Here is a 13,901-nt window from a genome sequence, read left to right on the forward strand (position 1 = left end):
TAATTATTAAACTATGCAACAGGTCTAAAAATCACAAAAACAGGTCCATATGCAGGTCCAACAGGTTTTGTATTAAAAAAAAAACGAAAAAGACACAAAACAGGTCCATTCAGGTCCAAACCCGGACCGGACCTGATTTTTCAGGTCTGGCCCGGAACCGGACCTGTTAATTCAGGTCCGTCCCCGGTCCTCATAATTACCCAATTCAAGTCCCCGGTCCAAACAGGTCCGGTCCGGTTTTGGACCGGTGTACACCCCGAGCAATAATTTTGAAGTTTTGATCATTCTCCGCAACAGTGACTCCGTCTCCCTGAAACCCCAAGTAACATTATCAAACTTCATCTTTCAAACACAACCAACTCCTTCTCTCTCCTCAGCTGAGCTGTTTCCGCCCAATTCTCAGAGCAAGAGAGAGAGAGAAAATGATGGTCGAAGGAATCGAAGACGAAGAAAAATGGCTTGCTGAAGGAATCGCCGCTGTTCAACAGAACGCCTTCTTCATGCTTCGTGCTGTGGTTAATTTCCTCCAATATTCGCTATTCTACTGGATCAGATTCAAAGCATTCCAATTTTTCTTTTTAATTTTGCTTGATTTTGGTTGTAAATTCAATTTTAGGATTCGGATAATCTTAGAGAAGCTCTCAAGTACTCCGCTCAAATGCTTTCGGAGCTCCGAACCTCTAAACTTTCTCCTCACAAGTATTTCGAACTCTGTGAGTAATCTATTGTTTGTATGAATTTTTGCAGATTTTTATAAATTTTTCTGATTTTTTAAATTGTGTTTTGGAAGATATGCGAGCTTTCGACGAATTGAGGAAGCTGGAATTGTTCTTTAAGGATGAGAGCAGGCATGGTCTTTCAGTTTCTGATCTCTATGAACTTGTTCAGCACGCTGGCAATGTGTTACCACGTCTGTAAGTCTTAATCTATGAACTCATTTTCGTAATTGTGTATTGAATGTTGTTATTGGGGAAATGCTATGGAGATTTTAACAATTATATGGCTGATCATGGAGTAAATTTGATTTGACTTTGAAATTTTCGCCGTCTTTTGATGCATTAGGATGGTGTAGTTACTGGTTGTTCTAATCCTGAAATACTGATATTAAAACTCTAGAGAAATATTGAAACTGAGAATGAGTGAAATGAAACAAAGTTAGTAAATTAAATTGAGAATGTTTTATGCTACGGTTTCCGAAACTAGCTGGTTCTTATATTAGGTAAATTTATCTTTGTGTTTAGATAGGCGGACTTGTATTTATGGGCTTCTGTTAACAGTCTTTTGTTTGTTTTACATGATACAATGCTTATCAATGAGATGGTTTTTAGCTGTTTATATCTAACGTAGGCAGTGTGTACGTGTTTTCTAATGTTCTGTCATTCTTGTAGAGGTTGTCATGCTATTTTTGAAGCATTGCCTTGTAAGCCAAGCAGTATATTGTTATGCTATCAAATTAGAAACTTTCTACATTTGATTCGTGTTTCTAAAAAAAGAACTCAGCAAGTTTCTTTGTCTTTGTAATGATGTGTTTTCTTCGAACTAAATTTGAAGAAACTATTCACTTGTTTCTAGTGAAATGTGGGCAACTTTCTCAAATTCTTTGAATTGAAATGTAAACCCAACACTTTGTTGTCTATTTTGAAAGTGTAGTGATGATGGTTCAAGCTGTACCGCTTTAAGTGCTTATCTCAGGGTGGTTTCTTTGAACTAAATTTGAAAAACTAAACTCCATAGTGATGATGGTTTAAGCTGTACTGCTTTAAGTGCTTATTTCAGTCTCTAGCTTGCGCTTTGTACAATTGTTCACCATTGCATTGAAACTATAGCTGCATATTGGCATTTATACTGATGCTTGATTGGAATTCATTTTGTTTTCTAATTTTGTTTTAATGTTGGAGTGATATTGGGAAATTTGATGTCAAATCACCAGCTACCTGCTTTGTACTGTGGGTTCTGTTTATCTCAAATCGAATGAGGCTTCCTGTAAAGATCTTCTGAAAGACCTTGTTGAGATGTGTCGTTCTGTTCAACATCCTATTCGTGGTCTTTTCTTGAGGAGCTACCTTTGTCAAGTCACAAGAGACAAGCTTCCTGATATTGGTTCTGAGAATGAAGGGTAGGTGTCTGTTTACTCTCTTGTTTAAATACGATTTATTTGCAAACAGCTTGTTCTTATAAGGAGGTAGCTTTGACAGAGAACAATTAAGTAGATAAAATATGTTTTTGTAAATGATTTCTTGTGAACCTTTGTTTGTCAAGCCACTAGAGACAATCTTCTAGTCTTATCATGCATGCATGACTAATTCTGCTAATGTTTTATAAAGAGCTACACAGTAGTAGAATAATTCATTAATTTTCTTAATTTACACTTGTATTGTGAAGGTGTTTGTGGATCACTAATGTGCTAAGGAGGAACATGATTTTGATTTTGCTTCATCTTTTGATGACTAAATGACTGTATCATCTTTTGATTTTGTTGTCTCATCAACTCTGTAGCAAGGCCTTTTATCCACCTCTTCCTCTTATTGGCTATAACCCCTCCTGTAGACCCAACAGTGGGCTGGGCTATGAGTCTGTCCTCACCGTATTTTAGAGTTTTTTTTTTTTTTTTAATTTTTTTTACTGGCAACTACTTTAACTCTTACATATTTTAATTCAGAGTTGGAGATTCAGTGATGGATGCTGTGGATTTTGTGCTGCAAAACTTCACAGAGATGAATAAACTTTGGGTTCGTTTGCAGCATCAGGTTTGTTTATCCATGACTGTATATGCTAGTATTATGTTATGCTTGGCACCATTGTACTTGCATGCCATAAAGGTAAGAATGTCTCATAAGGACATGATGTTTGGCCATGCAGGTGTTTTGGTGCTTGTAAATGATTCATGTTCTTTCTTGATCCTGAGTTGAGGACTTCAATCAAGCTTTCTGGTCTGCAGGGGTCTGCTCGGGTAAAAGAGAAACGAGAAAAGGAGAGGAATGAGCTTCGTGATCTTGTAATCTCATTTTCCTGAAGTGAGTTCTTCTTGGATTTTCAGCTATTAATGAGATTTTAATTTTTTGCCTGATAATTGACTAGGTTGGGAAGAATTTGCATATACTAAGTCAAATAGAGGGTGTTGATCTTGAAATGTACAGAGATACTGTTCTCCCCAGAATCCTAGAGCAGGTTGGAACATGGTGTTCTCCTTAATTGTCATTTTCTATAATGCTATATTAGCTATCCTCTCAAATTTTCTGTTCAAATCATGTTATAGGTTGTAAATTCTAAAGATGAGCTTGCACAACATTATTTGATGGACTGTATAATCCAAGTTTTTCCAGATGAGTATCACTTGCAAACGCTTGACGTATTATTAGCTGCTTGTCCTCAGCTTCAGGTAGTAATTAATATGCCTGCCCAATATAGATTGTTCTGATCCTCAAACCCTATCCCCAGGATGTGTTCGATTATTCTGTATCTGGAAGCACACTTTGTTCTTTTTGTTTAATTTGTTTTGCTTGTTTGGAACAATCCTCAACGAATTAACATTTCATCTGCCACTAAAACCAAGGAAAGATGGCTAAGGCCTTCTGCTTGGAAGGTTTTTAAGACCTTTGGCTGGGAAACATCTAGATACAAGCCATAAAACTCATTCAAGTAATTTATACTCCAGAGCAGGAGAGAAAAGTAACAATATCAAAACAACAGTAACGCCTTAAGCTTTTTTAGAAATAAGTCCCAGTAAGATTAAGTAAGATGAAGCAAACAGACCTTAGCAGTCACTCAAGAGGCTTGGTTGAAGACAGGGAAGCTCTTGAATAATGCCTGATATATTATTGTTTTTCAATATACTCAAAAGTTACATTCTTCTTCATGGAAGACAAAGAGAACTTCCTGGAAAAAAATTTACTCACCAGTTCCAAGCTCAAGAAAACTATACCACCATCATTGTTTGGAGTGTAAACTCTGTTCTAACTTCCAATGTCTTCCTTGTTAAATCTTGCTGGCCCAAACACTTTTAAGTTTTAACTGAAGTTTGTTGACTTCTTTGTCTAAAGCCTAGGGGTGTTTGAAGGGTTAAGGAATAGGATCGATATTTTGTTTATGTATTCCATGATTTGAAAAAATGATAGTGGATTCTTAATTGTTGCTTTCATTAAAGTTTCTATCTAAATGACACTTCATCACTTCCTTACAAAGTGTTTTATTTTCAGCCGACAGTTGACATCAAAACTGTGCTATCTCAGCTAATGGAGAGACTTTCAAACTATGCTGCATCAAGTATAGAAGTAAGTTATCACTGTCTTACCTTATTGTTTTTGATGTTATCAGCTTGTTGACTATAAGTGTTTTGCAGGTATTACCTGATTTCCTGCAAGTGGAAGCTTTTGCTAAATTAAACAATGCCATTGGAAAGGTAGATACTGAATTTAATATCCTCATACAGATGTGCTGTGCTGTTTTTTTTTTGCATGTGTGCTTTATTTATTTACTTAGTCAAGTGATTTAATGCTTAAGTTGCTGCTATGAGTTGACTTAGGCAAATAGAATGCTGCTTGCAATATAACTTATGAGTATATATGTTGTTTGCAGTTGGAATTTAATAATTTAGTGTTCTTGAAATACAAAGCACTTTTAGTGTTGAGACTTGAAAGCCTATTTTAAAAAAAAATAAAAATATTATTGCTACTTTCTATATGATCAAGCTGACTTGTTGCCCCAGTCTTATCTAGTGGCTTATCTTTTGAAGAAATGAAACAATTTTTTCTGAAAATTTGCAGTACTTGCAGAATAGCTAGATAGAATGTAGCAACTTGCAAAGAATTTTATCTATGTCATAATTTTTTTAATACATTTGTTTAGTGTTATAGCTTCTTAACTTTCTTTTACTCTCACCTAACCTCCATAAGTCCATAGCTGCTACCATATCCCTTATTTTCCTTCATTTTTTAGTCTTAGGCAATCAACTCTATGTCTGCTAGGTTTGTTCCATCTCATATTTAAATCTCTATAAGCAAAAGGCAACTGGTAGCGAAGGAAAGATAAGAAGCTATTAGGAAAAAAGTAGAAACTGTTTAGTTATCTTTTTTTTTTTTTTTTTTCCACAGTAATAATAGCCTCAACAGAGATCTATCCTGTGATTTCCTTGCTTGTTGATACATTTTCAACTAATTTTGCCTCAAAGAAATCAAAGGTAGTGACAATTCAAACACTGGGAGATGAGATAAGGTATGGTGCTAACTTTGTAGATATGAGTGGTCCGGCAACTTTTAGAGGCATAAGTAACCCAGGATTGTGCAATGTGCGGCAGGAGGAATCCAAGTTTGCTTGATCTGGATAGCTGACGAGACACAAAAAGTGGATTGTGTCTTTAATGTGAGTATGCCAATGAACGACATCTCTGTTCAGTGGGTGTATGGAAGAAACTAAGAATTGTTGGTAGGGGGAGAGAGTGGGTGTTGCTAGCACTATGGAAGGATTGAAGCGGTATTAGGTGTGGGTGTTGGTGCTCGTGGGTTTGGGGCCAAGAAAGGCGAGATAGAGAGACTGGGACTGATGGGATCTTGCCTTCTTGGTGGATGAGAGAAAAGGCTAATTAGTGGTCGCTAGTGAAGTTTGTGTGGCGCTGGCCGCGCTGCATGTCAAGGAATTGAGAGGTGGGTATAAAAGTTGTTATGAATTTGAATTTTTGGGTACCTGGTTGGTTTAAAATGAGTAACCATCATCCAAGTATAGGCTTAATACCCTTAATGGAAAAACGACGCCTAAGTAAGCTGCTTAAGACCAGTGCATCACTTACTGAGTTACTCTGGCTACTACCGAGTTGCTCTGTTGATAGAGGCTTCACTTCATAGCAAAGTTTGTTGTGAAACTTTTAATGCCATCTTGCTTAGAGCTCTTAATATGTGAAATAAGAAACTTAGTTTGAGGTGGGGCAAGATGGAGTAGGATTAGAGTAATGCTGAAAATTTTCATGCTTGTTTTACCACCCCCTTCTCCCCACCTCTTCTTTTCGGACTCCTTCCTTTCTTTTTCCTCACTCTATATTTGTTGTTGGGTGGGACTTGGGAGGGAGTAAGTTAAGGACCAAGGATTGTTGGTCATTATAAGAATCTAGTCCTTCGGGGTAACCTAGTATAGATATATAATTTTGCTGCATGCTCTCTTCACATTAAAATTATATATGATGGACATAGATCAGGGAATTTCTTCCTACATACTAGTAGAAGGTTATGGACATAGATCAGGGAATTTCTTCCTACATACTAATAGATCAGGAAATTTCTTCCTACATACTAATAGAAGGTTATGGACAGACTTTACTAGGGGTTCTAACAAGTTTGTCAGTGAATTCATAGAACATCATTCTTTTAGGATAAGTGTTGCTGTACAATCCTTGGTACAACTCTCGGTACCATTTTGATGGACATCCTTTTTGGGGTATGTTAAACCTACACCTGTAAAATTCTCTATCACTATGTTTGATTAGCAATAGTGAAGGGAAGGGGGAAAGAGAAAGGGAGGTGAGGTAAGGGAAAGAGAGCTCTTTCAAATGTCTCCAACAATAGAGGGATCTGTTCACTTTAAAGGGGGAAGAAAATGGATCCCTCCATGTCCTTTTCCTACCTTTCCTGATGTCTTATTCAAACCCTCCAGATGCCCTATTAAAATATAGTTTATCTGATAACTGACTATTTGTTAACGCTTGCTAATTACATTATGTTGCTCTTTTATACTACATGCCACTTTTGGTGTTTGCTACTTTCTCTCTTGGGTGTGTCTTACTTGAATTAATATGTGCATCTAACAATCCAGGATCTACCCTTTGGAAAAGCAAAAGCCTAGGGAACATATCTCTTATTGTTTTTATTTTTCTGCTCCTTGGCTTGGACTTTTCATAGGGTATGTTTGTGTGTTGAGGTGAAGGGCTTGGTTTATAATGGTAGCTTACTTTTTTGTTTTCATTTTCTCTCTTTCCTTCACTTCTTTCATTGTGTAATTTTATTTCTCTCGTGGAATTGTCTTTTATCACAATCTGGATGCATAAAGCTGTTCTAAAGCTTCTCTATTTATTTTGCTTCAAAGCATCTTGAAAATTTGATATACTACGTATATTATTTCACTTTCAGATTATCGAGGCACAAATTGACATGCCAATTGTTGGAGCCATCACTCTATACACCTCTCTTCTTATGTTCACTCTCCGTGTTCACCCTGATCGCCTGGATTACGTGGATCTAGTTCTGGTATGTTTAAACAAAGAAACCTTTTGTTTTCTTCGGAGTAACTCATTGTGCTTGTTGCCCTTAGGTTTGCATTTTGATGTTCCCACTTGAAATGTATCTTAGAATTTAAAAAGTGGACAATCAGACATGACCTTTGATTATACTTGCTTAACTCATGATCTGATGTACTTCCTCCATTTCAATTTAGTTGACACTTGTCCTTGGGCACGTGTGCTAACACATATCTCTGATTATAAATAAGAAAAAAAAGAAAAGATTATATTTGAAAAAGATGCATTGGAACGAATGTAGCACTATCCCTGTTTTTTGTCAAGTATGAATCACAAAAGGAAATCAAAGTTATGTGAATACTTCCCTGCGTCTATGTGTCAACTAATATGAAACCGAGGAAGTAGCTTTAAGTCAACAGCTAATCTAGTATTCCGTAAACTACATGTAATAGACTCATGCTTGCTGGACTATCAGACACACCATTAACGCAGAATACAAAGGGAAAAGATCGAATCTTTGATTGTAAATGTTGAAAAGCAGGGATTTGTACAAGCTAGCAACTTTACGATGCCAATCTCTATTAGTGACTTTTGATCACCACTCTCAAAATAGTGACTTGAGGTCACTCTATTAGTGACTTTTGATCACCACTCTCAAAATAGTGACTTGAGGTCACTACTCTCAAAATAGTGACTTGAGGTCACAACTCTCTAAGGATTTACTCCAAAATTCTGCCTACTGTTTTCTTTCCCCTCCCTCTCAATTTTAATAAGGACTATTAGCCTAGTAAAGTAATAATACTAGACTACCCATATTGTCCCTCCTTAGGTTAGTCCATTACACTATATAAACACATTGGACCTCTTTGTGTGAAACTTTACTTTTGTTAATCAATTTGATCGAGTTGTTTCTATGCAGGGTGCATGTGTCAGGAAACTTTCAGGGAAGCCAAAGCTTGAAGACAGCCGAGCAACAAAACAGATTATTGCACTACTAAGTGCTCCACTGGACAAGTATAATGATGCAGTTACAGCACTTACACTTTCTAATTATCCCCGCATCATGGACTACCTTGATAATGACACCAACAAAATTATGGCAATGGTTATCATACAAAACATCTTAAAGAATTACACTTGCATTTCCACTGCTGACCAGGTACGATCCTCTGCTCTTCTCATCTATGATCAGTATAATTTCTAGATTTGAGGTTCATTCTTTTGCAGGTAGAGGCACTATTCGAGTTGATCAAGGGACTTATCAAAGATACAGATGGAATCTCAGTGGATGAGGTTAGATTTCTTTTTAATTCCCTTTTTTTTCTCTTTCAGTAAAAGTATAAAATCACATATATCTAACTTGATAATCTTTACAAAGGTCTTGGGCATACATGGGAACTCTAAACTGGCATCCATGCTTTAGTTTGGTATTCAACCTAAACACCTGACTTGTGCACTATTGTTTTAAAACCAAACCTATGAGTGTACCTCGAATCATGTTCTATATCTGCTCTGAAGTTGCATCCTGATCCAAATGTACCTGCTTTTTAAGGCTTCACTTTCTAGCTTTTTAAGGTGCTCTTAATCTAAAGATTACTTTCTTGTTTTTTGCACTTGGTAAACCATTGACTCATTCCTCATAAATTCGGCTAACTACATCATGTTAAATTTAAACCTTGACATTCTAGAACAATGTAGAAACTACAACTTTGAGGTGCAGTATACCAGTAGTAGATGAGCCAATATCCTCATCTGCAAAACTAACTAATGTACCAGAGAAATTTGGGCTTGACACCCATGCTAAATCAAATAGTCCAATTAATCTTTTCTCCTTTGCATATATATTAGCCTCGTAGGTGATACCAACCATCTATGTTCCTAACTGAAAAGTTCTCACCAGTACTGATTTGTTGCACCCACTTATCAGGATTGGAATGAGAGTTCTTAGTTGTATAAAATTCTTGTTTGACCTCTCAACTCCAGACGTAAGAAGGTTTAGCAGAGGCCTGAATATGCTCTACAGAGGGTCGGTGATATTCTTCATTACATAGGGTAGTCTTAATTAACTCTATTAATGCCTCATCTAGGCTACTTTTTTTTGTCAAGCAAGATACAACTCCGTGCTTTATCTTCATCCTTGCTTACTTAGTATTATGAAAAACACGTATTGTTTAGATATTAATTGCTAAAATCCTTACATAAATGTGTGTGTTGTGCAAGTTTTAGAATGGGAACATAAACTTTGTAAATAACTAAAGTTTAAAATAGAGGTACCCTCATAATCAGTGTGAAAACATAGGTGTCTATTAAGAATTTTGTTGTAGTGGCTTTATTTTGTAAACTTTTTTCTTTTTAACCATAACTGTGATGACATTGAGATGTTGTGATATGAGAAGTTTTCCTGTTGAGATCAATTCCTCCATTACAAAAATTATCTACCAATAATCTCTTAAATTTCTAAGCATTAAAACTTACCACTTGGTATCACTGCACTTCCGTGCTGGTGACTTTATAAGCCAGCATCTTCTCATGTTCCTCATTATAAGCTCAGTTTTCCATTGGAATCAAGTGATGTATCATAGCCTCGTAGGTGATGCCAAACAGATACATGTAATTGCCTGACATGATCTTTACTTGGTCTACCGAACAGATACATTCTGTAAGGGTGGGATTTTATCTTTGCTCTCTCAGCTTGACTGAACCATGCTTAAATAGAAGAGCATTAATTACCCCTAATTGAGCAGTATTATCTCCAGGTGAAGTTTGTAAATTCTTAAGCTTGAAAATATGTTCTTAGCCAAGTTCTTTGTAGAATCAGTCAACAACAGTGTGTAAAATATGTTCTTAGCCAAGTCTAAAAAAATCCCTCGGAAATTCCCTAGTTACCTTTTTTTGTTTAACTTTGCCGCAGGCATTTGTCATAATCAACAGAGTGTAGCTGCTCCAAGGCTGCATTAATCTCTAATTTTTGTGGCAACAAGTCAACAACCATCTCATAATCTTAAGGGGTTGTTTGGTTCATAGTTAGAAAGAGAGATAAGCAAAAAGGAAAGGCACTTGGGAACTTTAATCGGAGGTAGGTTCCCAGGCAGTCCCCAGTGTCGGCTTTGGTAAATAAATCCAGTTGTTGGTAATAGTGATTATAAGCGGTTAAGACTTAAGAGTTGATGATGGAGGCTATGGTGGTAGTGGTGAAAGTGCTGTGGTGGAAGCCATGGCAAATTTGGTATTGAAGCCAGGGATTAGAGGTCGGAAGTTAGTATAGACATAGTTGTCTGTTGGACACTAATACAGAGGAAAGGGAATGAAAATAGTGAGCTAAACACCAGCTAAGAGAATCAGTAGATAAATTCCCTTTTGTTTCATTATTCTCTGAATAAATATATAAACTATGTAATAATTAAGGCACCATTGATTTTTGGACAATGTTTCTTTTTCTTCTTATTTTAGGGTTTCATCAAATGGCTGATATATGTTTTTCTTTCTTACTTTTCTGCCAATAGCTAGATGAAGAGGATTTCAGCGAAGAACAGAATTCTGTTGCGCGTCTTATCCACATGCTATATAATGATGACCCTGATGAGATGTTAAAGGTAATAAGTTCTTCATGGTTATTCACTCCTCCCCCCAGAAGAAAAAGTGAAATGTGGTATCTTTCGTAACAGCTGTCTTCTTAGGCTTCATTGAATTCAAGCTCACTATTCATCAAAAAGACTTCTCATGATGTTTTTTCTGTCAGATTATATGTACTGTGCAGAGACATATCATGACAGGAGGACAAAGGCGGTTACCCTTCACTGTTTCACCTCTTGTTTTTTCTGCACTAAAGGTTTTTATTTTTCTACTGTTTTGTTTATTTAATTTGATTTAGTTATGTATAGTATTTGATATTTCTGTATCTGTGTGCTGAATCTGAAGGATTATTGTTATGCCATTATGATATATTTTGTGATCAGTTGGTCAGGCGGTTACAAGGTCAAGACGGTGAGGCAGATGGGGAAGAGGCACCTGTGTCGCCTAAAAAAATATTCCGGTTAATGAATCAGGTATCTTTTTAGTAGCACAGTTATGTAGATCAAAGTGGAAGACTAGGGGAGGATGAAGGTGATCGTGACAAAAACTACTGTCATTCTCTATAGTGAGGGTATTAAATATTAAGTTGTAGGCCAAAAAAAAATAAAAAAATAAAATCCACATTGGAACAGATGAGCAGAAAAAATTAATACCAAGTATGTTTCTTTCTCCAACTGCAGTCATCTCTCTTACTCATTTCATAATTGGTAGAACACAAATTAATATTTTTTTGTAAAATAACAAAGGTTCTAAATTTCTTGTAGCTGAAAAACAAGTAGGCCAACATGTTCTTTTTTTTTTCCTTCTCTGCATCTTATTTACTGAATGCATATTATTTCATATCAAGAAAATTATTGTTTTAAATCTACAATAAAGGAATGATTTCCTACGTTTTGCATTACTGTCTTTTTGCCAGGATTTCTTACTTCATAATGGCAACACTGATTGGGTGATTTCTATGCTTTGATTTGTAATTTTATGGTTTCAGACTATAGAGGCTCTTTCATCTGTTCCATCCCCTGATCTTGCATTGAGGCTGTATTTGCAATGTGCTGAGGTGTGGTAACAGGCCAAATATATATTTATGAGCTATCAAATTAACCATGGTAGCATTTTTAACATGCATTTGACGTTCTTTTTTGATACTATAGGCTGCCAGCGATTGTGACCTTGAGCCAATAGCATATGAATTTTTTACCCAAGCATTTATTCTCTATGAAGAAGACATTGCGGTGATTTTGTTTTTCTTCCTTTTCATCTAAATTAGTAAACTATTTATTTACTTGAGAAGAAGAGTTCCACGATTTGTTCAAACTGTATACTCATGAATGTTTCTGTTGTTAATTTAGGACTCCAAAGCACAATTTACAGCCATCCATCTTATAATTGGTACTCTACAAAGGATGAATGTGTTTGGTGTGGAGAACAGAGATACTCTGACACATAAGGCAACAGGGGTACAACTCTCCTAATGCATAAACCAATCTCTATGAAGCTGATTTTCTGTTTCCTCACAGCTGTTAACATTTTTATTTCAGTACTCTGCAAAACTTTTGAAGAAGGCCGACCAATGCAGAGCCGTTTATGCATGCTCTCATCTCTTTTGGGCGGATGATCAAGATGGTATCAAGGATGGAGAAAGGTACAACACTTTTTCTTTGCTAAATGCCTACATGCCTTTTGAGTTTTCTCATCACATTTGAAATCTGTTTCTGTGCTAAGAGTTTTATCTGTGATGATATCAGGGTCTTGCTATGCCTCAAGCGTTCTTTGCGGATTGCAAATGCTGCTCAACAGATGGCAAATGTGACACGTGGAAGTAGTGGACCAGTTACCTTGTTTGTTGAAATTCTGAACAAGTTAGTTGCTCTGAGAAAAATACTGCCATGCTATCTTATGCTTCTGTGGTCTTTTAATCCTCTTGTGCATTCTTTGCCTTTTTGTTTAATCTCTAGTTCTGATGTGTCAAATGTTAAACTCACGACTAGGTATCTCTACTTCTTCGAGAAGGGAAATCCAAAAGTTACAAGTTCAGCAATCCAAGGCCTTGTAGAGTTGATAAGAACTGAAATGCAAAGTGACACATCAACTCCCGATATAGCCGCCACTGCCTTTTTTAACAGCACTTTGCGGTATATCCAATTCCAGAAACAGAAAGGAGGTGTAATGGGTGAAAAGTACGATCCAGTTAAGCTATGACTATGCACGTCCGATCCGTGTATGAAGGTCTAATTGTATTTTGCAAGTTAGTTAAGCCAAGTTCCAAGTAAATATAACTGTAATGGACAAGGATGCTGTGACAGCCTATACGAAGATACTGCTTGCTGGACCAAGATGAAGATAGTTTTTTTCAGAATGTCAAAATTGTATGCTATGCTCAAGATGTATGTAGATTTGTTTTTTTCTTTCTTTTATTCTTCTCTCTTTTATATGAGTTGATTTCTTTTAACATAATAAGGCCCCTCAGAAGACTAGGAAGACGTTGAACTTTTGGGTAAGCATCTGTGTAATAATAATATATAAAAAGTTTGGAAACATACTGATCGATTAATTGATTTCATTTCTCATTCAAGTTCCTTTAAGTATTTTTCTTTCTTCACATCCGTAATCCGTTCGTACCCATCTATTTGTAATTTTTGTCTGTCATCGGTTATAAGCACCTCATCTTGATAAGGTGGTGAATTATAACATAGCTGGTAGGATGAGAATTAAAAGTTGATATCGCGATCTATTGGAACACAGGTTAGCAAAATAAAATTAAAATCAACCCAATGTTTCAACGTTCTTTGTGGCTCAGCAATGCATAGCTTTAAAACCGTTAACAATCACCGGAGATAGGGAGGGGCTGGGGCTGTGACTGTGGATATGGTCACCTTCCCCTTCGGCCGCTAGTTGGAAGGAAGAAGCCATTCTGAAGGGTGTGCGTGGCGTTTGCACTTAAAGTGCCTATTTCTCCCTTTTTTCTCAATGGAGTATCATTCATAACTTAATACGAAGTAGTACGAAGTAGTACACGGTGTTGGGCAGCTTACAAAATTTTATAAAGGGACATCCTAGCCTACTTAGAAACAATTTAATCCATTGAAAATTCCTGCCTTAAAAAAAGTTT

At 36.4% G+C, this 13,901-nt stretch overlaps 1 protein-coding gene across 2 annotated transcripts; it reads left to right on the forward strand.

The window, feature by feature from the left end:
• Positions 1–270: 270 nt before the first annotated feature.
• LOC110721122 (vacuolar protein sorting-associated protein 35B-like) lies at positions 271–13,368 on the forward strand. 2 transcript variants are annotated; one of them, XM_021900251.1, is made up of 22 exons: positions 271–515; positions 617–713; positions 791–914; positions 1,931–2,116; positions 2,660–2,747; positions 2,939–2,995; positions 3,079–3,168; positions 3,257–3,379; positions 4,197–4,271; positions 4,340–4,399; positions 7,113–7,229; positions 8,139–8,378; positions 8,447–8,512; positions 10,723–10,812; positions 10,959–11,048; positions 11,176–11,265; positions 11,781–11,849; positions 11,944–12,024; positions 12,142–12,249; positions 12,331–12,434; positions 12,538–12,651; positions 12,781–13,368. In XM_021900251.1, exons 1-22 carry the CDS (start codon positions 423–425, stop codon positions 12,989–12,991), a joined length of 2,373 nt encoding a protein of 790 aa, XP_021755943.1. In that variant the 5' UTR covers positions 271–422; the 3' UTR covers positions 12,992–13,368. The 2 variants fall into 2 exon arrangements, with proteins under 2 accessions (XP_021755943.1, XP_021755944.1); XM_021900252.1 differs by lacking the exons at positions 271–515; positions 617–713; positions 791–914; positions 1,931–2,116 and having other exon boundaries at positions 2,860–2,995.
• The last annotated feature ends 533 nt before the right edge of the window (positions 13,369–13,901 follow it).

This window comes from Chenopodium quinoa, unplaced genomic scaffold, assembly GCF_001683475.1.
Source record: "Chenopodium quinoa cultivar QQ74 unplaced genomic scaffold, ASM168347v1, whole genome shotgun sequence".
In the NCBI taxonomy this organism is placed as follows: domain Eukaryota; kingdom Viridiplantae; phylum Streptophyta; class Magnoliopsida; order Caryophyllales; family Amaranthaceae; genus Chenopodium; species Chenopodium quinoa.